At 38.6% G+C, this 27703-nt stretch overlaps 1 protein-coding gene across 6 annotated transcripts in view; it reads left to right on the forward strand.

The window, feature by feature from the left end:
- Positions 1 to 27703, forward strand: part of atp10d (ATPase phospholipid transporting 10D) — a 226472-nt gene that overhangs the window by 107492 nt on the left and 91277 nt on the right. For 5 of the 6 annotated variants that reach the window (XM_043691617.2, XM_043691638.2, XM_043691628.2 and 2 more), the window contains one exon: positions 23254 to 23458. In XM_043691617.2, coding sequence (XP_043547552.1) covers positions 23254 to 23458 — 205 coding nt within the window. Of the gene's footprint in view, positions 1 to 23253; positions 23459 to 27703 lie in introns of those variants that run through there. The other variant, XM_087987861.1, reaches the window with a different exon arrangement.

Genomic DNA, 27703 nt, shown 5'->3' on the forward strand with positions numbered 1-27703 from the left:
CAGGTAGGATGACAATGTTTTTATCTTTTTTTTTAGTCTTTCTAGGACTTTCCTTTCTTGTGTATTGAGTGTGTTTCCTTCATTTTTTCTGCTTAATGTTGGTGTGACTATCTGTCTGATGGCTTGCTGGGTTTCTTCTGTGAGTTGGTTGTCTTTTAGTGTTGTTTCCAATGCTGCTAAGAAATCTTTCTTGTCCACATCTGGTAGTTGTAATTTAATCCTCTTACTAAGACGGCTTTTTCAGTGTCTGTTAAGGGTCGCTCAGGTAAGTTTTTTTAACCATGCTTTGTGTTGTCAGTGTTGTTACTTTGTGTAAGTTTGTCTAGTTTCTGTGTTTGTCTCTGTCTAATATCAATGGCTTGTTGTTCTGTGTCTGTCCGTTCATGGTCTGTTGCATGCGTGAGTAACTATTTTTGGTGCAGAATTTCCCGGTTGTGTTTACGGAGTCTGTTGTGGGCATTTCTCTAAGCATTCTGTGGCCATTTTGCTGCTTTTGCTTTAGCTAGCGGGGTGTTAAGGGGAGGCTTGTATTTAAGACTTTTACGTAGTACCTGTTTTCTTAGACATTCGTGCCCGAAGTACAGCTGTTCACGGGTGGCACTCTGGGTGGCATTTTTGGGCCTATTCCTATTTATGTATCCTTCCAAATACTCATGACTTGTGCTTTGTAGATGGTGGATAGGCTTTGAGAATTAGGAGATAAGTTACTCACCAGAGTATTCCTAACTTTTGACCTGCTCTTGTCGCCACTATTTATGTGGTTAGTCCAGTTTAGTTTTCCTGGTAACCCCCAGGATGTTAATCAAGGGGGAATTCAGTGAAGATAATACCATTGAATGTCAAATGATTAAATCATCTCTTATTGGAGATGGGAATTGTCTGGCATTTTTGTCGCATGAATATTACTTGTCACTTGTCATTCCAAGCCTGAGATTGTCCAGATTTTGTTGCATTTGAACATGGACTGCTTTGCAGTATCTGAGGAGTCACAAATGGTGCTGAACATTTTGCGACATTTGAAACTTTAGGGATGTTTGCAGTGAAAACCATTGCAAAATATTAGTTTCAATTATCTACCATTTCTCTATACCCAGTTATTAATTTCAGTTGTATCCAGTCTTGCACTTATTTTTTCTTTCCCTTTATACACCCATAGAAGCTCTTGCTGTTTCTTGCCAATTTACTTTGAAATAACTCGTAATTAGTTCTTTAGTCATCTACTGTCAGTTCTTTGAAAAAAAATCCTAATCCCCTGGCCTTAGATTCTGATTGGATGCTGTCCTTGACTACCTTTAACATGAGTATTTCATTCTTTTCATCAAATTCTTCTTTTTAACCAGAATAAATCTTTGCTTAGCTTTATGTAATATTCGCTTAAACGTCTGCCGCTGCTCATTCTCCTTAGTCTATTTTCCAAATCTGCTTTTGGAAACACTTTATTTGTGCATCTGGAATTGGCCTTATTTAAATTGCAGACACTGGGTTGATCGTGTAGTTTCTCTGTTTCAGACCGAGTTTGAAATTCTACCATGTTGTAACTGTATCCCATAAAGTATACTTAACAATGACATAACCGCTAACTCTTGTCAATTTTATTTCTTTGTTGTTTCGAAAATTGCCCAAAGTGTTACAGTTTGTTTTAATATATCCTATTCCATCAAAAATAGCCATGTGGATTTCAGATCAACTACTACTTATAACGCGTCCAACTTAAAATTAAATGTATAACCTTTTCGGTAAGCAAGTTAAATTGCTTACTTTGGTCTCTTTACAATTGAACTGGCTCAGCCTGATAACCTAACATGACAATCATGTCCTCTTTAAATTGGTTGATCACAACAGCTAAAGTGAGACGTCTCACAAATTGCGCTTTGTTAGACTTCTAACTGGACCGTATAGCTCCAAAATTGTTTGCCCTTTCAATTTCTGGAAGTGCAAGCTGATAACAGGACAGTGGGGATAATGGTGAATGAGACCTTGGTGAATGATACAACCAGCAGTACAGTTCCCTAACTAATCATTTATAAAGATTGAAAAAAAAGCAGAAATTACTGTGAGGAGAAAAATAGATAGCATGAGTAAATTCATTATCAAATCAGGTACAGAAAGAGAACCAAAGAGAGAAAAAGTGACAGAAAACAAAAGTGAAAAATTACAAGAATAGTTTGTTATCTTAAGGAGTGAGTGTCTAATTATTTTATATTTGTTAATGGATGCCAGTGTCCATTGCCTTGGATAAGATGCTGGTGAATGTCTTTCTGAACTCCTGCCATCCTTGGGATGTAGCTACGTCCACACTGATATTAGGAAGAGAGTGTGATACAAATGTGGTTGATGGGCAACCTGGATGGGAACTTAATGATGTTCCCTTGCATCTGATACCCTGATACCCTTGTTAATCTAAGTGAGAGAGAGGTCATTGGTTTGGTGGTGAAGGAAGTGAATGTTGCAGATGATGGATGGCATGCTAGTCAAGTTAGCTACTTTGTCATGGATGGTGTCTAGTTCGTTGAATATTGGTGGAGCTGCACCCATTCGAGCAAATGGGGAGCATTTTATCACATTCCTACCTTGTAGATAGTAGATAATCACTGGAGAGACAGGTGTGTTAGTCAATGCTGAATTCCACACCACCTGCTGTATTGGTAAGAGTACAGGTCCAATATATTCCCTTTAAGGTGAAATGTAGGAGCAAAAAGCTCAGAGAACTTTTGATGACCATAAATATTCAAGACTGGATAAGATAGAAAAGGGAGGCTTTTAACAGATACAAAGTGAGCAAATCAACAGAGGGTCTAATTAAGTCCAGAAAGTAAATTAAGGAGCTTAAGAAAACAATTAGGAGGGCCCAAAGAGGGCATGGAAAGATACTGGTGGGTAATACTAGGGAGAATCCCAAGATATTCTATAAATTATCAAGGGGATGAGAATAAGCAGGGAAAGAATAGGGCCCATTTGGAATCCAAGAGTAATCCGTGCATGAAGCTAGAGGACATTGGTTGGGTGTGAAATGAGTACTTCAATTTTGTCATCATTTGGAGGAGGAGGATATAAATACAGAATTTGTAAAGAGGGTCCGTGAACAGCCTTACATAGGGAACATGGTGGTTATAGAGGTTTTGGCAGGCTTGAAAGTGGACAAATCCCCAGATCTTGATGAGTTGTATCCCAGGCTGCTGTGGGAGACGAGGGAAGAAATTGAGAGCTCTGACCTAAATTTTTCATTACGTTCTGGTCATAGGAGATCTACCAGAAAACTGGAGGACAGCTAGTGTGGTTCCTCTTTTCAAGAAGCATGGTAGAGATCGACCAGAGAATTAGAGACCAATGAGTTTTGCATCAGTGGTAGGGAAACTATTGGACAAAATTTATCTCAACTTGGAGAGGCAAGGTTTGTTCTACCTTCTTGGTCACCTCTTCAAAAAGAACTCTTATCAAATTTGTGAGACACGATTTCCCATGCACAAAGTCATTCTAATTATTCCTAATTCATTCCAAATGCATGTAGATACTGTCTCTCAGAATCCCTTCCAATATCTTACCCTCCACTAATGTTAGACTCACCCTGTGTAGTTCCCTGGCTTTTCCTTGCAGCTTTTCTTCAATAATGACACAACATTAGCCACCCTCCAGTTTTCTGTGGCTGCCGATAATGCAGATGTACCTGCTGGGATCCCTAGTTCTTCCCCAGCTTCCCACAGTGTCCTAAAATACACTTCATTAGGACACAGGGATCTATTTACCTTTTACTTGTTTTATGACCTCTAGCACTTCCTGTTCTGTAATATGGACTCTTAACAAGACATCCCTAGCTTTCATGTCTTTCTCCACAGTAAATACTGATGTGAAATATTTATTTAGATCACACTCACCTCTGCATAGTCCGCCTCGCTAATTTTTAGGGTGCCCTATTCTCTCCCTAGTTATGTTTTTGCCCTTAATATACTTGTAGAATATCTTTGGATTCTCCTTTACCCTATCCACCAAATCTATCTTTCTGCTCCTAATTTTCCTCCCACATTCCCTTTATTCTTCAAAGGATTCACTTAATTCCAGTTGGCTATGCATGACATATGCTTCCTCCTTTTCTTGACCAGAATAGTCACCCAGTGTTTCCTACTCCTGACAGTCTTGCCCTTCTCACCGGCGGGAACTGTTATTATCTTGCTTTTGAAAGCCTTCTATTTGCCAGATGTTCCTTTACCTGTGAGCAGCCACCCCCGAAGAACTTGAGGGCAAACTTTCACATTAAGAATGTGATGCAACATTAACACACTGTCATTTTTCCAGCAAGATTTGGCCAATTAGCTCATGCAGTGTACCTATATCCACAAATTATTGTGTTAATTGTCTCTGAGGAGTTGTTGGAATGTTCCAACTGGTGAAATGAAATATCAGTTTACTGTATGCCCTGTCTCTATTGCAGCAATGTTTGTAGTAACAAAGAAATTAAGGTATTAAGCATCATGAGTGATTACAATTCCTAAAGAAATAGCATGTGTACAACCAGGTGTTTTACAGGTGGGTGGTGCAGGAAGCAAGTTGAGCCAAATGCAAGTGTATGGTTAGCAAGTGAAGCACAAGCTTGGTAACTCTGAGGATTGTCGTTCACCAAACAAAGTTTTCCAAGCCATGGGTTTGACCATTCGGAGACTAGGGCAGCAAGATTTAAATGGCTGAGGATATTTAGATGGAAAAATATGATTCTGAAGAAGATTGTATGAATGCAGATGAAGAATGAAATATGAAGGAGAGCTCTAAGAGGATTGTGACTTCTAATTTATTGACTGGAGAGAGCACAAAAACCATAAACCAAAAATATTTGGGAAATGGGATCAAGACAACAAAGTATACGGTGTGGTCCTTTATTCCCAAGAATCTCTTTGAACAGCTGCATCGACTGGCCAACGTATATTTTATCTTCATTGCCGTGCTCAACTTTGTGCCTGTCGTCAATGCTTTTCAGCCAGTGATCAGTCTTATCCCTGTTATAATTGTCCTTCTCCCAAATGCTATCAAAGATGTCTGGGAGGATCACAGGCGTTTCATCTCAGATCAAAGAATTAATCAGAATTTATGTCTTGTCTACAACAGGTAAAAAATAATTTTCAAGTGCTGTGATAATTCTTTGAACTTCAGGGTGCAAATAGCAAGAGGTTTTAGTGGTCAATGTCTAGGCAGATGATCAGAGGGTACTGGAATTTTATTCATCAGGAAATAAATGACTTTAGAAGTTGCTGAATCACAAATATAAAAAAATCAACTTGTGTTAAATTTTAATCACTCCTTAAGCAAGCTGGTGCTGTTTCAAAACTAGAGAAGACATTTACAGATAAATTATTTTCTATATATGTAGAAGAATAAAAGGTGTAAATTGTTTTGCAATATACCTATAACCTCAGCATTTGTCTACTGATAAAATCTCAAAATTATGTTAAAATAAGTTAAATAGGGACCTAGTATCACTGCACTGTAATCCAGAGACCCTGGATAAAGTTCTAAGTTTGTGGGTTTGAATCCTAACATAGCAGGTGAAAGTTGAATTCAGTAGAAGTCTAGAATTAATGAGAAGCACATAACAATTATTGGTTGTCAGAAACAAATTCGTCTGATGGCACAGTCGCTCAGTGGTTGCCTCACGGCATTAGAGACTCAGGTTCGATTCTAGCCTTTGGTATCGGCGAGGGTTTCCTCTGGGTGCTCCTGTTTCCTCCCACAGTTCAAAGATGTGCAGGTTAGGTGGTTTGGCTATACTGAATTGCCCTATGCTATCCAGAGTTGTGCAGGCTAGGTGGTTCAACTATGGTAAATGCGGGGTTACAGGGATAGGTTTGGGGAGTGGTGGTCTTGAGGGTGATGCAAACTCAATGGGCAGAATTGCCCCTATCTGCACTGTAGGAATTCTATACTAATATCCTTTTAGAGAGGGAGTGTTAGCATCCTTACCTGGTGTGGCCTACATGTGACGTCAGACCCACAGCAATGTGATTGACTTTTAATTATGCCTGAAATGGATTATAATCTATTCAAGGGAAGCTAGAGTTGGGCAACCACATTACATTCAGGAGTTTAAAGATTTGACTGTAGAGATATCTTCAGTTCCTAATTGGGTATCTAATTCCTTCCTTCTAATAGGTATGTTTCTAAAGCAGCAGCGTAGCAAAATCTGTGGAAGAAATATAATAAAAAAATACAAATTGTAGAAACATATACCACTATCATGAAGAGAGAGAGAGACATTAAGCAGTTGGACCAAGCATAAGAAGTTTAAGCGGGAGTAGGTAATTCAGATTCTTGAGTGTGCTCAGCCCCTTAATATGATCTTGGCTGATCTCATCTCAGCCTCAACTCCACTTTCCTGCCCACTCCCTATAAACTTTTAACCTATTGCTAATTAAAATTCTGTCTATTTCGTCAAATTTATTCAGTGTCTCAGTGTCCACCATACTGTAGTGAATTCCACAGATTTGTGATCATTGAGCGAAATAATTCCTCCTCACCTCTGTTTTAAATCTATTACCCCATAGTCTAAAACTCGATTTCGGTTGCCTCTCAATGGGAAACATTCACTCTACATATATTTTGTCAATCGTCTTTAATATTTTATATACCTCAAGACTGTCTCTGTGGAGCATGTTCTCCCCTTGTCTGCATGGGTTTCCTCCGGATGCCCCAGTTTCCTTCTACATCCCAAACAATTACAGATTAGGTGGAATAACCATGCAAAATTGTTCTATAATGTCCAGGGATGTGCAGGCTAGGCGGATCAGCCATGGCAAATGCAGGGTTGTAGGGATGAAGGGTGCGTCGGGGGGAGGGGAGGAGCAATTCTGGGTGGGATGCTCTTGGAAGGGATAGTGGACCTGATGGGCCGAATTACTTGCTTCCACACCGTAGGGATTCTATGTAGCATCAGCAGAGATAGAAAAATGCAGGGTTAAAATTTGAGATCACTGATGTCCTGAAAAGTGGTCAATCTGAAAATTTAACTCCCTTTTTTTCCTCTGTGAATGATAAGTATTGATTTTCCCATAATGTTCCTTGTATATAAAAAAATTGTAAACAAAGAATGACAAATGCTGGAAATCAAAAATAAAAGCAGAAATTGCTGGAAAAATAAGCAGGTCCAGCAGCACGTGTGGAGAGAAAGCAGACTTAACAGTTCAGGTCAGAGACCCTCCTTCAGAATTGATTGTAGCTAAGAAATGTAGCATATGCTAGTAAATATATAAATAAAATTTTGTTCATCTTCTACTCGTGCATCATTCAAATTATTTCTTTCTCCTTCTCCCTATACCTTTACTTTGAGCATCTGACATTTGTTCACAATCCTTTTAATTAGGACTGCAAATGACCACTGCAATCCATCTCATCCCAAAGTTCAACAAATCAACATCATTCCATGTCTCAATCACTGCTTTTGTCAGTCCTTACATCTGTATCCTCTACATTCCGTTGTCCTCAATTTTTTCTATGCTATGCACATTACCTCTGTTTCCATGTCCTTTGCTTCTCTTATGGTACTTACTTACACACACACTGTATTTATCTACATTTTGTTTCCATTTATCTCTGTTCATAATGCATACGTGTTTCTTTCAGATTTCACATTCTTTATTCTGTGTATCTCAAATCAATGGTATGTTCAATGCTTGTGACTTGGAATCAGGTATGTGACTTGTCCTCTAGCAATAATTTTGGAGATGGAGCACAGGAGAAGAGATTCAGAATTATCTTGCTGCATTTGCATAAAGAAGTGAAAGTGGAGCTTGAGTAGAGTTGGATGGCTGGGGTCAGTCAGAAAGAGGTCCTAAGGAGGCCTGTGATTTCATTATTTGATACTGTAGTAATTGCTTGAATTATTAAACCACCTCATGATGAAATTAAAACCTATCCAGTAACTGATGTTATCCATTTCAGCCACACTGTTTCAGTGCTGCTTTCACAAAAATACATTTGGCTATGAAGCAAATCCTTTCCTAGGCAACAGCTAACCTACTAACAATCTATCTGTTTGAATGCACTTGATTAATTAGGTGATTTTTGTGAAATGCATTGATATTTAAATGATGGGTAATTTGACACTTAAAGTATGGATTGTAATGATACAGCTGCAATCAGTGGATCAAGTGACATGGTTTTACTGTGCATTTTTTTTTAGTGAGACCCCTTCTATAAAAATTCAGCATATGCATGCTTGTATTTTCTTTTAAGAATAGCACATGTTATTTATGAGTATAGAAAAGCAAAGATATGCATTTATGTATTACCTTTCATGAGTATAGTTCTTCATAAAGTGCTTTCCAAACCAGAAAGTACTGTTTGAAGTGAGGTTCCTATAGCATTGTCCAGAAATACAATAACTAAATTATACACAACAAGCTCTCGGAAACAAATAAAAATGTAATGACTGGATACCATATTTTTGTGATGTTGACTGTGAAATAAATACTGGGTGCGACATGGGATATAGTCTCTGTCCTTCAAAATCTTTTACATTTGCTTGAGAAGGCAGATGAGACGATGTGTGATCCTGAAGGTTTGATCAGTTTTTAGGCATTGATGGTATAAATGCAGAGAGAAAACAGCAACAATCTTAAACTTTTAGAACATCTCAAGACATTTCACAAAAGTGTTGTCAAATATATTTGGCCATTCTACCAGAAATAATTGACAAATTGGGAGAAATGACCAAAAGCTTTATAAACTAAGTAGATTTGAAGGAGACTGTTAAGAGAAAAATGAAAGGTAAGAAAGGAGGGAGGGAATGAAGGAAATCTCTGAACAAGACAATTAAAAGCCCCAGCTGCCAATGGTGAAGCAATTAAAATTATGGTCACATGTGAAGCCAGAACTTGAGAAGTGCAGATTATCTTGGAAGGTAGTGGGCCTATAAGAAACTGCAAAGTTCGGAGGGACAAAGACACAGTGAAGAGTTTTTGAAATGAGAATAAAGTTGTGCTATTTAGATATAAGGAGAATCCAAAAAGATTCTGTAAGTACATTAAGAGCAAAAGAGTAACTAGGGAGAGAATAGGGCCTCTTAAAGATCATCTTGGCCAACTACATGTGGAACCACAGGAGATGGGTGAGATACTAAATGAATATTTGGAGTCTGTATTTACTGTGGAGAAGGACTTCGAAGTTAGGGTTCTTAGGAAGTAAAAGTAAATACTGATTACTTGAAAGAGTTCATATTACAGAAAACGAGATACTGGAGGTCTTAAAATGCAAAAAGGTAGATAAATCCCCAGGACCTGATCACTTATTTCCCAGAACTTTGTGGGAAACTAGTGAAGAGATTGCTCAGCCCCATGCTGGGATACTTGTATCATCGTTAGCTACAGGTGAGATGCCAGAAGACTGGAGATTGGCTGATATGGAGCCATTATTTAAGAAAGACTAAAGAAAATCTGTAGATGGATGGGCCTTACGCAGGCGATAAGTTGTTGGAGAAGTTTCTGAGGAACAGGATTTCCATGCATTTGGAAAGGCAAGGCTGATCAGAGGTAGTCAACATGGCTCGGTGCATTAGAAATCATGACTCACTAACTTGATTCAATTTTTTGAAGAGGTGACAAAAGAGATAGACTTCCGCAAAGCGTTCATCAAGGCTCCACATGATAGACTGGTTAGCAAGATTAGATCACGTGATCCAGGGGTAGCTAGCTAATTGGATACAATATTAGCTTGAAGGTAGGAGACAGAGGGTGGTGGTAGAGGGTTGTTTTTGGACTGGAAGCTTTTGACCAGCGGTGTGTTACACTGATTCTCATGGCATTCCAACCGGAACTCTATCAACAAACACGTTGAGTTAGACCCCATTTACCATCCCCTAAGAAAAGGAACAAGAAATGACTTCACCACAGGAAATAACATCACCAACCCAAAGAAGCCCAAACATATAAGTAGAAAGCAGGAATTTTCCGTATTGCTTCGCCTGAAGCCCACTGAAGATGTTACCTAGTAGGGTAACAAAGCGTCTGGAAACGAACCTTGCAGCTCAGCAAGCAAATCTACATCCAAAACCTCAACCTGAGCTACAAATTTTCTCAAAACCAGCAATAGAAATGAAAGTTGTATTGTTGATTTAGTTCTTTTGTGAAAGAACCCGATGCATTATCTGGAATCGAGAGTGCGGTGCTGGAAAAGCACAGCAGGTCAGGCAGCATTTGAGGAGCAGGAGAAGCGACGTTTCGGGCAAAGGCCCTTCATCAGGAATCATTACCTGGAATAGCTATCTTACTAAGAAAAATGTAGTTACTTAACTATTCACTTATCAGCTTTGGGCTTGGGGTATGGAATATCGTGGAGAAATGTTCTGAAAAAGGGTGTTGTATTTATTTGTCATAGGTTCATTATTAATATTGTGTATTTGCAATTTCTGATTGAAGCTGTCACTGAGTGTTACTGGCAATAGGAGCGATACGTGTGCCATCTCCTTTTAATTGTGTGTCTTTTCAGATTTTTATTCCCTGAGCAGTTCTGTATTTGGAAGCAATACAGGCATTGAATTGTTTCAGTTGCTGTCAGCTTCTTAAAGTAACTTTGAGATTGAGTCACAGCAATATAGGACAACATGGGACTAATTTCTCGCGTGGAATATCTCAAAACAGAAATGTGGTTGAAAGTTACCAGACAGAATGGCCAAGACAAAGCTTTAATTTTTTGAAACAAATTTTGTGAATGAAGAGAAACATTTCAATTTAGTTTTTGTTCTTATTTCTGTATAATTTTAAAAAATCTTGCTCAATCATTTGCTATAACACCTTACATAGATTTACTGCCATGGTTACCTACATTACAATACAGGTAGTTGTTATTCACATGTAATCTAATAGCTGTGAAGTGCTTTACGGGATTCAGAGGACATGTAAATGCTAATTTAAAACAAATTTCAGTGCACCATTTCCAGTTGACTTTAGTGGTTAAAAGAAATTGTAGTGTCTGCCTGAATGCTTTCACTCCTATTTCCTTAGTACACTAAATTCAGTTTTAATTCACACGTAAACTGACTTTTATAATATGCGTGAGTAAAAGATATTGATTAAAATCTAACTGGTAGGTGAAAATGTGAAGGGTGAGGCTCCAATCAGATCAGTCATTATCTCGTTGAATCGTGGATAATCTAGAGGGACTGAATGGCCTACTCCTAATTAATATGTTTGTATTTCTGTATTGAACTTGTATCAAACCCTTAAGTCACAACAATTCCTGTAAGATTTTAAACTGTATATATTTCACTTCTCTCCTGAAGATAGTCTTTGTGGTACAAACCAACAGCCATTAGACACTGTCTAGTCCCACGACCAAATGTATTCTTTTGAAATACGTAATAGACAATCTATAATATGTTGAATTTATTGGCCCAGATCATTTGACCCTGATCAGACAAAAAAATGCACACTGACCTTGGTGGAGATCCAGGGTTAGAGGGTTGGGAGTATGAGTGGTTGGAGTAGCATCTGGGTGAGAAATGCTGTGCTAGGTGCCTGAGGGACTGGAGTATCATATGGGTTGTGCAGTGCCAAGTCAATGAAGGGGAGCAGGTGAATGGGGTGGTGGGTAACTGGGTGACTGCCTAGAGTAGATAAATGGGTGAGTACTTAGAATAATTGTATGGGCTGGTGGTTCAGCGCAAGTTGGGTTATGAAGATGTTGGGTCCAGAACTTAGCAGTTCATGCGTTTTTGGTTCAGTGTGGGGTTGGTGAGCATTAGGTCCAGTCCAGAGCTGGAGTGGGAAGGTGGAATTGTGTTTAGGTTGAGGTTTGTCGTCTGTGGAGTGTGTTATTGAGAGTTGTTTGGAACACGTTTCTGATTAGCCACGATTTACAGTAGGTTTCAATTTCTTCTGACTAATTACAGAACATCTTCAATCATCCGACTGAGATGGGTGGGGAGTATTTTGTTCAGATAACGTTTTTACGGGACCTTGAGATCTTGCTCTGATAATCTGAAATTCGGATAATTGATATTTAGGTAACTGAGGAGGTTCTGTATTCAGATACATGAGTCCAAACACTTTATTTCCTCCTCAAACTCCAAATTGGAGACTTTTTCAGAAGAATATAGATGCCAGGCAGATTTCATGGGAAGTTTCAACTTCCTAAACAATTACTATGTAGTCGGTGCATTGATATTTTTGAATATTCCCAGTGCAGTTTCCCAGATATGTTTGGTCTTGTTCTATCTGGAGATGTGAAAATCTTGGCCGTGGAATAGGCAGACCTTTCACTGGATTTTGCTGGTTAAACTATAAGTTTCTCAATGATTATCAACTTCCACTGATACCTATTCAAATTGGACCCAACCTCTGGTGACCATGAAAATATGGAAGTTGTAGCTGAATTTGCAACACCTAAGGTGTGAGAATACAGAATCTTGTAACCTGACCTGTAATTTAAATATATTCAATGGTGTAAAATTCATGTGCTTAACTCATAAGTATAGAAAAAGCTCTCCAAAAACAACTTGTAGCTTAGCCATTTCAATCTTAAATACCCTCTTAATAATTCTTAATTATTGACAAACATTTCTGCCACAAAAATGAATTTTGTGGTCTCAATCAGCTTTTACATATTGTTGGAGCTTTGAAAGCAATGATTAATTTTTTTCTGGTTTTGTTATCTCACAATTCAGTCTTCCTTTCTGACTGTTATATCTCAATTCACTCTTTCTTTATTTCATTCTCTGTATCTTATAGGACATTGAATTCACTGTTCTAATTCTTTCTTCCTAATTCAAACTGAACTGTTTATTAACAATTCTTCAAACTGATGTGGATAAGGAGAAATCCAGTTGCTCGTCCAGTTCACACAGGTCTCAAGTGCTATGTTGAAGGTGCACAACTTATTTGATGTTTGGATGACAGCATCTTGTCACTCAAAATCCCACAGAAACTGCACTCAAAGCTAACTTTAGCCACTTGTATGCACTTACATTATTTATTGCTCCTGTAGATTGAGTAGTGTTGGGTCTTTTTTCATTGTCAAGTAGACCACATCATTAGTTTATTTTATAATATGACTAAATCATCCTCTGATCTTTGCAAATTACCCTTGGGCAAAGATCTAGAGGATAGTGTGGAAAAATGTGAAATTGTCCATTTTATCAGGAGGAATCAAGATTAAATGTTATCTCAAGGGTAACATTTTGCAGAGTTTTAAAATGTAGAAGGATCTGGGTGTTCTAGCCCATGATTTGCAAAATGTTAGTATACAGGTCATTGTAAGGAGAAATATGAACGACGAGTCTTGAGTTCTGTGTTCAGTAGTACAAGTGACGTTATTCAGAAACTAAAACAGAAATTGTTGGAAAAGCTCAGCAGGTTTGGCAATGTCTGTGGAGAGAAGTCAGAGTTAATGTTTCGGGTCAAGTGACCCCCCCTCCTCAGAACTCTCTTTGTTGTAGTCAAGATAACTGTGGGAGTCTGTGGGTTTATAATGAATATTGGTGGTCAGCCTATCTACAGAAATGGAAACAAAAATGTCGAGGCAGAGAGGATTCGGAGATGGACCAGGTGAATAAAAACTGAAAGAACTGCGGATGCAGTTATTCAGTAGCAGAAACCGAAATTGCTGGAAAAGTTCAGTAGGCCTGGTAGCATCTTTAGAGAGAAATCAGAATTAATGTTTCAGTTTGAGTGAACTCCTCAGTACAGGGATGAGGCTGGGGTGGACATTGGAAATGAAATTTGTAGCCTTTTTTTGACCCTGGGCCTTTACTCAAAGTTCTTTTACCATAACATGCAAGAGGTGTAAAACCATTCTGAATCTGCCTTTCACATGGGACACAATTGTTATCGTAATTATAGCTCAGATCGGAGAAGAGGTCAGTAACAGTCTGGGTTCCTCAACTGAATACAACATTTTTATACCTTTCGCGTTACAATAATTATATGCAACATTAATGCTGTTAGCCACATCCCCCTATTCTATACATCTAATCCTGTAAACACACAATCAATGATGGACAACTCTGGGTCCTTCCATAACCCTATGATATTTACTACATACCGCCATCATCTGTCTTTGGGACCTTACAATTCATCTAACAGTAATACTCTTTCCCAGACATTTGCTAGCTGTATCAGATTAATTGTCAATAACCTACATACTTGTTTATCACTAAGAACTCTTCCAAATTCTATAAGGCAATTTATATTCCCTACTAACATTATACAGAAGATTAGAAAAGATATTAGTTTTTACCAATTATTATGAAATTTGTAATCTCTTTTCCAATATGAAGTTATGTAGTTATAGTTCTTTAACAAAGCTAACAAATTGGAGGCAGCTTCTCTTTCACTTAACCCTGGGAAATCAAACAAACAGTCTGCCTGACTTGCAGTTGCAGTTACAACCCCCACTACTCTCAAGTTGTAAGTGAGTTTTAAACCAGAGTTTAGTTCTTAAATGAATCTTTTACTGTTTCTATTCTAAACACTTTCCATCACTGATTTTCTTGAGAAAGTGTCTATTCAAATTCTACTGATTAGGGTGAAATACGAACACTTGACGACTTTACCAAGTCATCAAATGAAAGTTGTTTAGCTTCCACAAGTAACTAGGGAGCATAACCACATCTTCACTCTGTACTTTGTAATTTGTCTCTGTCATTCTTCCCTTGATGTCTGTATTTAAGAATTTGTTCAAATTATCTACATCTACGCTTCAGCTTCAATTGTTTATCTCTCCCCAGTCCTGAGATCTCTTTTTTACAACCTTCCTTTGCCCTCTCTTGTGCTAGTGGTCTTTTAGAGGCCATGTTTACACCATTTATTGCTTTACCTTCCCTAATGATGCAATAGGCCACTTTTACTACCTACAAACAATTGCTCAAGGAATTCAACTAACCCTTTCACACTAATTTGTTGTTTGCATTTCTAATTTACAACCACCTAAAAAGTTCAGAATACTGTAGAAACAGACTTTTTCTTCTGCTTTTTTTAAACTAAGTAACAAACATGGGACTGTGGCTAAACTAGGCCTTTCTAAAATGCGTATATGTGTAGAACTGTCTGTTTACAGAAACCCAAGTAAATTCCCTAATGTTTCTTCTTACCAGGACCCTTTTATAACCCCGACGGGACCTTTCATTATCTTATTCTGTAATTCTGTATGGAGACCACAAGTCTGCCTATGAGTAACTGCTATACGTAGCTGCCAATCCCTTTTGGCCATCTTGAATCAGGTAAAAAGCCCCATCTTGTCAACTTTAATCATCGGCTACTACAACATAGGTGCAGAAAATAATTAGGAAAACTAATTGATTGATATTATTTATTGCAAGGGAAATTGAATATACAAATAGAAACATCGTAATTGAGTGTGGCAGGGCATTGGTAGATCACTTCTGGACTTCTCTGCACAGTATTAGTTTCTTTAGTTAAGGAAGGATGTAAAAACATAGGAAACTGTTCAGAGAAGATGTACAAAACTAAAACCTGGAATGAGAGTTACCTTTGAAGGAAGGCTTGGCAGGCTTTTGACCATAGGAATATAGAATAGTGACAGATGACTTGTTTGAAACATATAAGATCCAGAGCAATCTTGACAGAGTGGGTATGGAAGGTATGTTCCAGGCCCACAGCAATGTCGCTAATGCTTAACAGCTAAGTGGATGAGCAAGCCGCTCAGTAAAAGCAATTGGGAATGATCAGTAAATGGCCCAGCCAGTGACGTCCAAATCCATGAATGAATAAAATGAAGCAAAATATTATCAGTAGTGGATGGAAATTTGGAATTATCAGATCAGCCATGATTTTATTGAATGGTGGAACAGGCTCATGGGAGTTACTCTGAATTTTATGTATAAAATGTGTGCGTTCTTCTGTTGAAGTGTCAAGATTATGAATTAAATATTAATAAATTGCATATTTCGCAACATGAAATTCATCCTATTAATTAACTTTTGTGACTTCAAATGCATTAATTAAAGTTTCTAATCGATTTCAATATTTCTAAAGAGCCTGGATTTTGACTTGCTATTTTTGCCTAGGACTGATTCCATGTGCTGAAAATGGTTCACTAACTTTGTGGGTACCAGTTTCCTTAGTACTTTCAAATCAGTTGCTCCGATTCTTTCCCGAGATACTTTTTGCTCAATAGCTTTTGTTCAAGTAATATTAAAAGCACGAGTGTGCTTTTCCGTAGCTTAAAATAAGAAGTAAATATGTTTTAAAGAGCCTGTGTAAGGGGAGAAATGCTTGTACTAAATACATGTTGGTGTTCTATGTACTTACAAAATTAAGCTGACCAAATTGTGAAGAAAAAGGAGTTGAAGATCTTTTTCATGATAATCCCTTTGAAGAATGTCAAGATTTGAAACCAGTGAATTGTCCCCACCTAATTTTGTTGTCTGTTAGAAATGTTTAACACTAGTTGATGACATATCCAATTCCAAAGTTTAAATTTCTGATTTGGAAGGGAAAAGGTAAAGAAAACATAATTTGTTTCCTCAATATAACTTAATATTTTCAAAAGCAGAATCTTTTAACTAAGTAGAAGAAATCTTAGTGGGGATGTGGAGAGTAGAGGAGTTGAGGTCATGATCACATCAGCCAGGATCTTATTTAATGGCAAAGCAGGATAGAGTGGGCTGATTGGCATACTCCTACTTCTATTTCATATGTTCACATATAGACTATAAAGAGAGTTGGAGAAAGTGAGGACTGCAGATGCTGGAGATCAGAGTTGAAGAGTGTGGTGCTGGAATACCACACAGTCGGGCAGCTTCCAAGGAACAGGAGAGTCGATATTTCGGGCATAAGTCTTTCATCAGGAATGAGGCTTGTGGGCCAAGGGGGCTGAGAAATAAATGGGAGAGGGGTGGGCCTGTGCAGAAGGTAGTTGGGAATGTGATAGTTAGAAAGGTGGGGGTGAAAGTGATATGTTGTAGAGGAGAGTGGAACAGATAGGTGGGAAGGAAGATGGACAGGTAGGACAGTTCAAGAGGGCGGTGCTAAGTTGGGAAGTTGGGACTGGGATAAGGTGGGAGGAGGGAAAATGAAGAAACTGGTGAAATCCACATTGATACCCTGTGGTTGAAGTGTCCCAAGATGGGAGATGAGGTGTTCTTCCTCCAGGTGTCTGGAATTAGGGTTTGGCGATGGAGGAGGCCCAGGACCTGCATGACCATGGTGGATTGGGAGGGGAGTGAAAGTGTTAGCTACATGGCAGTGGGGTTATTTGGTGCAGGTGTCCCAGAGATGTTCTCTGAAACAGACACTTCAACCACACAGGATCAATGTGGATTTCACCAGTTTCCTCATTTTCTCTACCACCCTGACAGGCAAAGAGTTATAGATTCCCAATACACTGAGTGAAAAACATTTTCCTCACATCTCATCTAAACCTCCTTGCTCAAAAATCCGTTCCTGTCTATTTCTGTTTATGTGTTTATTACATTTACAGAGCTTGACAATGGTCAAATGGTGTAGCATTTCAGATATTTTGTATCCTGCCCTAGGACCAATACTCTGGTAATTTCATTTCTTTAAGCCCATGACCCATTCTTCCCAAAAAATATCTACGTGCAATCTAACCAAGTGTTGTTATTGTCAAGTAGCTTGAACTTAAATTCATATTAAAACGTTATACATGAATTGTCAAATATGGAATCTGTTGAGACTTGCAGCATAAAATTTGGTGAATTAATTTCTATCCCCTGAGTGTTCTCCTGCTAACACTTGGCCCATATATTCTCAGGAATCAGGCCTTAGCAGTGCTTCCTTTCCCATTTGACTAGAAAGACACTGCTGTAGAAAATGCTCTGAACACACTCTAGTAACATTTCCCTGGCTTGGTTTCCACTACTACTACTACTACCACTATCATCACGATCTATATTCAGATAAAGTCCATCACTATAAACTACTCTCTGTTTTGAAACTTCCTGTAATTTCCTTGCAAGTTTGATTCTCTATGTCCTTCCCCACTAATTGTGGCCTCTAGATTACACTAAGCAATATAATTGCATTTGTTTTGTTCCTTAGCTTTCGCCAAATTCTCTGGGACATCCTCTTCCTCTTGCTTCCAAATTTTCCCTGAATCAATACAAGCACCCCTGTTTTGTTTTCCATTTTGTTTTATCTTTCTTGATCATATTTTATGCAGGAGTGTTTAATTCCTAATCCTGTCCTTCCTTTAGTCAGGTCTCTGTTATAGTGACAACATATATTTAATAGCAATCTGTGCCTAAAACTCACCAATTTTATTTATGATGCACTGTATTCACATACATATGCATGGTGATCCTAATTTAGATTTTATTATTTTGTCCCTTACTCACCTAGTAACACTACCTCTGCTCTAGTGTCATCTATCTCTTCCAGTATTTTGTGCATTTTGGTATACCCATCTGATATCATCTCTTGCTTCCCAAACCCCTGCCAGTTCCCAAGAGCATTAACAAACTGCCCGACAAGGAGCTCAGTCGAATTTATTCAGGTAGAAACTGTTCAGCCTGCACAGGACCCATCTTCCCCAGTGCTGGTCCTGATATCCCAAGAACCTAAAGACCTTCGTACATCTCTCCCTTTCCATATATTTGTCATATGGCCCTGTTTCTATACTTGCATTTGACACTGTAAATAATCTTGAGATTGCAACTTAGCTTCTTAAATTGACTGCAGAACAAGATCCCTTTTTTTCTGCGTATGTTGTTAGTTTTAATGTAGACCACAACTGCTGCTGCCCTTTTTCTGCAGAGTGCTCCTTAGCTGCTCATCAACATCACTTGGTACTGGAGCAAGGTACCAACACACCATCCTAGATTCATGTCTGTGGCAGAAATAGCTATCTGTTCTCTTAACAATCAAGTCAGCTATCATTTTGCTCTTCAATCTTCCTAGTATCCCCCCCTCCCGTGTAGCTGAGCCACCCATGGTTCCATGGATTTAGCTGTGGCATTGCTCCCTAAATGAACCATAACCCTCATCAGTATTCAGGTCTGAAGAGGTCACTGGACCCAAAACTATAACTCTGCTTTCTCTCCACAAATGCTGCCAGACCTGTTGAGTTTTTCCAGCAATTTTTGCTTTTGTTTCTGATTTCCAGCATCTGCGGTTCTTTGTTTTTTTTTGTTCAGAAATGAATACCAGTTGGAAAGTTGAATACACACTGGGGACCCTGTACGACCTTACCTATCTCTTCCTTTTTGACTGCCTCATTCCCTCTCTGCCTGATGCTGTTAAACTTTGGTTGACCACAATCTATAAATGTGCTTTCAAGTTAGCTGAGTATTCCTTCATTGACATGTTTAAACCTGTTCTCCCTTAGCAGCTTGTCCCCTCCGATCAAATCTCTTGCTGCTTTTTTTTCACATACCAACCCCAAATTCCAGTAGCCCTTCTGTCCCAATTCCCCCACCCCCCCATCCAGTTGGCCTCTCTCCTCTACTCATTCACTATTTTCCTACAGGTTTTCTCCTTCAAATATTTATCTGATTCCCATTTTAAAAATTCTATTGAATTTGAACACTCGCACAGACCCTCTCTCATACACAAGCTCTCTCTCATAGGCTCACACATACACCCCCCACACACTCACCCACCAACGCACCCTCTCACTGACTTATAGCCCTTTACACTCACACTCACGTGCGCGCACACTCACGCGCACAACACCAGGTTATTGTCCAACAGGTTTATTTGGAGGCAGTAGCTTTTGAAGTGCTGCTGCATCATCAGGTGGTTGTCCACTAGCTTTCGAAGCACTGCTTCTTCAGGTGGTTTATAGTCAAGGTTGCTGTTCTGGGTTTGATAGCAAATTGTTTATTGTACCATTTTGTGTATATAATTAAATTTTCATGCATCTTTTCGTATGCAATCCCTTGAAGAAATGCATTTATATTTTATGGGTGAAATGTAAGTGCAACCTGTGGGATGCCTTGCCTTACTATCTTTAAATCTATTTATTGTAGTTGGTATCACTAATAGATATCTTGACTGTAAACATAGTGCACTATGCAATGGAGAAGATTTACAATTTGTTGTGAAAGAGATGTGTAGCAAAAAATGCAAAGATATGGACATTTTATAGATATCAGAAATGAAGACCAGAATCTTTATGATCACCAAGTAAATGAGCAGATTGGCAACTTCTTGTAGTTTTAAAATAATATTTACAGCTTCATCACAACCCTGCCAATCTTTGTCAGCAACCTATTTCCTTTGATCTCTACTTTTAATTGACGAGAAACATGGAAAAATTGTCTTCCTTTACTCCGGTAAAAATCTCTGCTTCTGTTTTAAGTTTAGGATTCAGTTTAGTTCTATACACCATAAGGTAGGATGAATATTCACAGAACATTACTCTGATCTAAACTGGAGTGTTATGCCTTGTTCTGGGTGTCATACTTTTGGAAGGATATAAAGTGTGATGTACATTTGTGTTATGTTGTTATTATTTGGGAATTTCAATTTGAAAATGGAAGGAAAATAGAATTCAGTTTCCCATTCTGTGAAGGCCACTAAATGCTAAATGACCCAATAAACTGCCTGGGAAGTTATTTGTTGAAATGTTTACAAAGTTGAATATTTATGACATCAGGGAGGACTGCCTGGGGCCACAACCACATTTCTATTGAGAAGAATAGTTTCATACCAGCAGAAGAGCAGTTTAGTTCATGGCAGTTCAGATAATCATAATTGTCATGAAGGCAAGGCTGTCAGCACTGGAAGGTCGGGTAAGAAGTTGTCAAGTTGAGATTGGATGTTTACTTCATTGGGATTGAGTTATTGTGAAGAGCATTACTGGGAAAAATCAAGTGGAACCTTACTTTTCAGTACTTTTCTGTACAGATATTTCTGAATTTCCTTATATAACTTGTTTACACAAAAGAAAAAAAGGAAGTTATGTTCTTTCGTTAAAAGAACTTTGGCGACCTAGTGTGAATATGTTCTGTGACCTGAAACCATAGTCATCAAATTATAAAATAAAATTTATGATCTTTCAAATCAGGTTTCATCTGGAGGTCTGACTTATCCAAGGTTACAGCTGGGATCATATCAGGAAGTGTTAGAAAGATTGGGAAAGTATTTATGAAAATGATTCTAATGATGAAGCGACTTCAGCAAAGCGAATCTCGGCCAGTCCTCCCTGGAGGCAAAATAGTTGAAGGGAGATTTCATAAAAATGTTCAAAATCGTGAAAGCTACAAACAGTAGATAAAGAGGAACTGTTCCCCTTGGCTTATAGATCAAGAACCAGAGGACACTATTGTAAAGTGTAAGGCAAAAGAATCAACAGGGACGTGAGGAAAACCCTTATCACATGGTTGGGATTTGGAGTACACTGCCCAGAAGTGTAGTGGACACATTCATTTGTGGCATTCAAAAGAAAATTGGAAATTGATAATTCTAAGACTATACAGAAAGTAGATGAGTGGGATTTGCTGAGTTGCACTTCAAACAATTCACACAGGCACTACGGGCCTTATTATTGTCTCCAGTGCCCTCACTATTCTGTCACAGAAAGGAGGCTATTTGAACTCATCACGTCAGCTATTCTGTAAATAAACATCATGACTCTGTGCCATTGTTCTGCCTTTTCCCTATAACCTTGCACATTGTTTCTGTTTTAATTAATCATCCACTGCTCTCTTAAATGCTTGAACTGAACATACAACCTCTGTACTTGCAAATAGTACATTCCAGACCTGAACTGCCACAAATCCTACTCTTCTGCTTTCTCCCTGTCCTCCAAATGTTTTGATTTTCAATTTCCAATTTTCTTTTGAAAGCCACAACACTTTTTTCTCATGTTTGCTTCTTTTACAAATCACTTTAAATACGTGCTGTCTTGTTTATGATCTTTCACCCGCAGGAACAAGTTCTCCTTATCTACCCAATCCAATCTCCTTTTGGAAAGCTTTTATCAGATCTCCTCTTAGCCTTATTCAGTTCATGGAGATGAATACCAACCTCTCCAGTCTATTAGATTAGATTACATTACAGTGTGGAAACAGGCCCTTCGGCCCAACAAGTCCACACCGACCCACCGAAGCGCAACCCACCCATACCCCTACATTTACCCCTTACTTAACACTATGGGCAATTTAGCATGTCCAATTCACCTGACCTGCACATCTTTAGACTGTGGGAGGAAACCGGAGCACCCGGAGGAAACCCACGCAGACACGGGGAGAACGTGCAAACTCCACACAGTCAGTCGCCTGAGATGGGAATTGAACCCGGGTCTCTGGCGCTGTGAGGCAGCAGTGCTAACCACTGTGCCACCGTGCCGCCCACGTGCTCTCCAGTCTATTCTCATACCTGAAGTTTCTCATCTCTGAAACTATTCTTCTAAAACTTTTCTGCAAAGAAGAATGATCACTAATTGCCAATTTTTTCTCTCCGAAGAGTGATTTACTTTTTTGTTTGAAGTGGTATGATGTAGAACCTGTGTTCCTAGGGGTGCAGGTACATAATTCTACGAAGTTTACGTCACACGTGGAAAGGAATGATTAAAACGGCATATGGCACGCTTGCCTTTATTGCTTAGTCCTTTGAGTATAGGAGTTGGGAATTCATGTTGAGGTTGTATAGGACATTGGTGAGGCCTGTTCTGAATGCTGTGTCCAGTTCTGATCACCCTGTTATAGGAAGGATAATATTAAGCTGGAGAGGGTTCAGAAGAGATTTACCAGGATGTTCCCTGGTATGGAAGGTTTGAGTTATAACTAATGGCAGAATACGCTGGGACCTCTTTCGCTGAAGTGTAGGAGGTTGAGAGGTGATCTGTAAGAAGTTTTTGAAATAATGAGGGGTATAGATAGAGTTGATGGGAGTTGTCTTTTCCATAGGATGGGGAATTTCAAGACTAGGGGGCACATTTTTAAGGTGAGAGGAGAGTGATTTTAAAAAAGACATGAGGTGCATTTTTCTTTTAACACGGAAGGTGAATAGTGTGTTGAATGAATTTCCTGAGGAAGTGGGGATGTGGGTACGATTGCACTATTTAAAAGACATTGGGATTAGTACATGAATGGGAAAGGTTTGGTGGAATATGGATCAGGAGCAGGCAGGTGGGACTAGTTTAGTTTAGGATCATGTTTGGCTTGAACTGGTTGGACCGAAGGTTCTGTTTCCATGCTGTATGTTTCTATCACTCTTATGAATCGCTTTCTGGTGCTGTTAAAACATGACTCATACTGACACATGTAGCATACCTTAAGTGAAATTTGTAATTGCAATTCAGATCTCTGCAGACCTCCTTTGTTGATGAGGTGTTGATGTTATTTCATTCTAGACACAAAAAAATGTATCTTGCGAAATGGTGGAAGGAAGTTCACGTTGGGGATTTCATCCGATTATCTTGCAACGAAATCATCCCTGCAGATATGGTGTTGCTGTATTCTACTGATGTTGATGGGATCTGCCACATTGAAACATCCAATTTGGATGGAGAAACCAACCTGAAGCAGAGACAGGTTGTTAAGGGATTTACAAAGCTGGTGAGATATGTCTTTTGGTGGTAAAGGTCAGCAATAAACAAACTACAGCTATTTTGGTAATTCCTACTACATACACTGCTAATTCTGTACTCTTTAATCACAATAACCAAATAGTTTTGCTTACCAATAAATACTTAGTATTGGGAAAAAGCACATGATTATGAATTAAGTCACTAAAGATCTGAAGTAGGTAAGTTACCCTTAACCAATCAAGATTCTAAAAATATCACCTTATTAATTGCAGGTCTAGTTATAAGGATTAAGTCCATAATTCTCCTTTCCAGAAGAGAATTGCATCCACAGAAGGCACAGATCACACTTTGCCTCCAATGTATACGAACATATATACTTCTGTCTTAAAAATATTTAATGACACTGCTTCCTCAGACTTTTGAAGCACAGAATTCAAAAGCTGCAAAACCCTCAAAGAAAAAGGATTCACATTTTAGTGCAAAAAGGCACCCCTAATTACAAAACCGCTTTCCCTGGTTCTGACATCACCACAAGCGGGAACATGCTTTCCAAATGTGTCTCGTCAAAACCATTCTTGATCCGAAACATCAGTCAGGTCACCCCTTAGCTTCTAAACTCCAATGGGAACAAGCCCAACTTATCCAACCTATCCTCAAAAGACAAGTTACTCATTCCATTGATCAATCTTTTAAGCTTCATCTAAAACGTGTCTCCAATCCATATAGTGTGTGTATACACACACACACTATCTTAAGTAAGGAGATCAAGGCCATAGTATTCAAGTCATGGTGTCAACAGTATAGCTTTTCTAACTGAAGTATAATATTTCTATTTTTATGTCAACTCCTTTTGTAATAAATGATTGCATCCCATTGGCATTCCTGATTATATGCTGTACCTGCATACTATGTCTTTGTAACACATGCATAGAAGCACCTAAATTCCACTGCACCTCAGCATTTTATAGCCATTCCTGATTTAAGCAATGCTCTGCTATTTTTTAGTTTTCCTGGAAAAGTTATCAACTTCAATTTTCAAAATTTATACTACTTTAACCATGTGTTTGTACACCCACTCAATTCGTCCTTACATGTCTACAACCTCCTCCTGTTGCCTTCACAGCAAGGTTTCCTATTCTTCATCTTGTCTCCCGCAGATTTAGCCACCACACTTCAATCCCCTGATAACTATTTGATCTATATTATACAAGTTGAGGCCTAGCAGAAATTTGTGTAGGACTCAGTCATCATTTGCTGCCATTCAAATGTAGTCCCATTTATGTGTACACTTCATTTTCAGCTAGCTAACCAGCCTTTGTCCATGCTAATCTGTTATATGTTACACCATAAGTTTTTATTTTCTGGCATAGCCTTTTATGTGATGCCTTATCATATGCCTTCTGGAATTCCAAGTGCAATATGACTTCAGGCTTCCTATTGTCCACAATGTATGTTACACCTTCAAAGGACTCCAATAAATTGGTTAACATAAAATTATTGAGTTATACAGCATGGAAACAGACCTTTGGGTAAATTTTGTCCACATCAACCAGATATCCTAAACTGATCTAGTCCCATTTGCCAGCATTTGGCCCATATCCATTTTAACCCTTCCGATTCATGTACCCACTCAGACCCCTTTTAAATGTTATACCTGCCTCCACCACATTCTCTAGCAGCTTGTTCTATACACGCGTGATCCTCTACGTGAAAAGGTTGCCCCTCAGGTGCCTTTTAAATCTTTCCCTCTCACCTTAAATCTATGCTCTCTAGTTTTGGACTCCAACACCCTGGGAAAAAGACCTTGATTATTCACAGTGTATAGATGTGCCAGTCAGGATGAATGGCCATGCTAAATTGCCCTGTAGTGTCCAAAAATGTGCAGGGTAGGTGGATTAGTTACAGTAAATGTGGGGTTATGGGGATAGGGTGTGGAGAGCTGCGTCTGGATGGGATGCTCTTCAGAGGATCGGTGCAGACTTATTGGGCTGAAAGACCTATTTCCACAATTTAAAATCTACAATTCTATGAAGTGCCTTCTTATCGACATAAAAGCAAAATATTGCTCATGCTAGAAATATGAAAAACACACAAAATGCTGGAGAAACTCATCAAATCTGGCATCATCTGTCAAGAAAGAAAATGTTAACATTTCAAGTCAGATTAAACACTTCTTCAAAATCCTTTCAACTTAATCGGACTCAAAATGTCAATTCCATTTCTCCCGCCACAGATGCTGCCAGAACTGTTTCTGCGTGTGCCTCCCTATCAATTCTTTATGCCCCACAATCTTATACAGCTCTGTCAGGTCACTTCTGAACCTTTGGGGAACGAGGGAAACTACTCCAGAAGATCCAATCTAGTAGCTCAGATCCTCCGACCCATGCAGTAAGAATCTACTTATTCCAACTATTCTTAAACATTCCCTCAAGTATCCACCATTGAGTCACTATCAATCTATCCGCTAACTTAGTACACCTATTTACTTCAGCTCCAGCAGCCTTCATGCCCACACAGTTTTCCTTATTTTAAAATTCTAATGTTTGGTTCAATCTTCTACCTCTCAAACTGGATGTTGATATTTGCTGCTGCCTAGGGATGTCTTTACCCTGAGTTCATTCATTAATTCTGTCACATTATACAATACCAAATTAATATAACCTACTGTTGGGTCGCTTCCAGGATGTGAAGCTCTGAGAAACTAACTCAAAAGTATTCTATGAACTTTTTGTCTAGCCTTCTCCTACCAGTTTGATTTTCCCAGTTTAAATGATTAAAAGTCATTCTGTTTATTGCCATACCTTTTATCAGAAGCACCCATATTTCTTTGGAAACATTGTAGAACATTGCATTTACTGTGTGGGGACTCGTGGACTGTTCTGACTACCTTATGTATTCAAGTAATAGTCGATCTCGTGTACAAGTCGACCTCTTAATTTTGGCCAAGAAGGTCTGGAAGTTTCAATGTATCTCCTGTAAAAGTCGACCCGAGTTCCCCACAGATAACAGGTTAACATTTATGAGTCAGTGTGCCGGTCAAGAATTACTGTAATTTGCTGGGTTTTTTCTCCATTTGTTTGGAGGTCAGTTGAGCTTCTGCTAATGATATTTTATGAACTTTGACAGCCATGAATTTCAGCCACTCAAAAGTAGTATCCCATAAATTTAATGTTTTAAAAATAGTCAAAAAATTTGACGATTACACGAGTATATATGGGCAGATAGAAACTTTTTCCCCTACTATTCCTCATCTTCACCCAAACTGATTATATTTACTGATGTCCTGAATATTCAGAGTGTAATTATTGAGATGCTGCAGCCACATCTTTATAATGGATATCAGATCATATTTATGTTCCTTAATGTGCACTATCAGTTTGTTTGCTTTGTTATGAAAGCTGCATGCATTCAAATTTAGAGCCTTTAGGTTGTTTTTCTTATAATTTTTGAAATACCCAGTCTTCATTGGTGTGTTCCTAGATTTTTCTTTCTCTCTCTCTGTCCCTCCCTACCATTTTTTGGTTGTCATTTCCCATATTATTATTTGCCTCTCAACTTGCCTGTATCCTTTGGTATACCATATCTTTCAACATTTGCTCCCTTGCCTCCACTATTTATTTTAAAATTTCCCTTTTGCACAACTTTGCTAAGGTATCTACAACTGACCATATCGTTACAATTTTTAACTTCCAAGTCATCTTCCTTCTTTTGACTATGGACATTGTGAATGTATGCTGTAAAGAGCAGCATTGCATCATCAGGCTTTGGAGTAGGCCAATTTAGCCCTTCGAGCTTGCTTTGTCATTCCATAAGAGCAGTACTGCTCTGGTTGTGGTCTCAACTCCACTTTCCAGTAGACTCTCTTGTCTGTTAAAGATCTATATATCTCAGTGTTACTAAATTTATGTTAGTAAATGCAACTAGAGTCTTCTCTGGTTTCTGGGACAGAGAATTCCACTGACTAACAATATTTTGAGAGAAAAGAGTTATCTTTATCTTCATCTTCATCTCCATCTTAAATAGCTAGGCCTCATATTTTTAAATTGTGACTCCCAGTTTTAGTATCTTATACAAGAGGAAACATCCTTTCAGACTCGACATTATCGTCCCTTCAGAATCTCATTTTCTCAACTTCAACATGAAAGGCTTTCTTCATAAGGTAAGTACTCACAACCTAAACAAGTGAAACCTTAAGTGAACTGCTTCTAATGTAGCTTTGTCAGTTCTTAATTAGGAGACCATGCCCCAGATGTGGTCTTAACAAGGCCCTGTA

This window comes from Chiloscyllium plagiosum, unplaced genomic scaffold (assembly GCF_037043375.1).
Source record: "Chiloscyllium plagiosum isolate Xiang-an unplaced genomic scaffold, Cpla_swu_hap1 HiC_scaffold_1, whole genome shotgun sequence".
NCBI lineage: Eukaryota > Metazoa > Chordata > Chondrichthyes > Orectolobiformes > Hemiscylliidae > Chiloscyllium > Chiloscyllium plagiosum.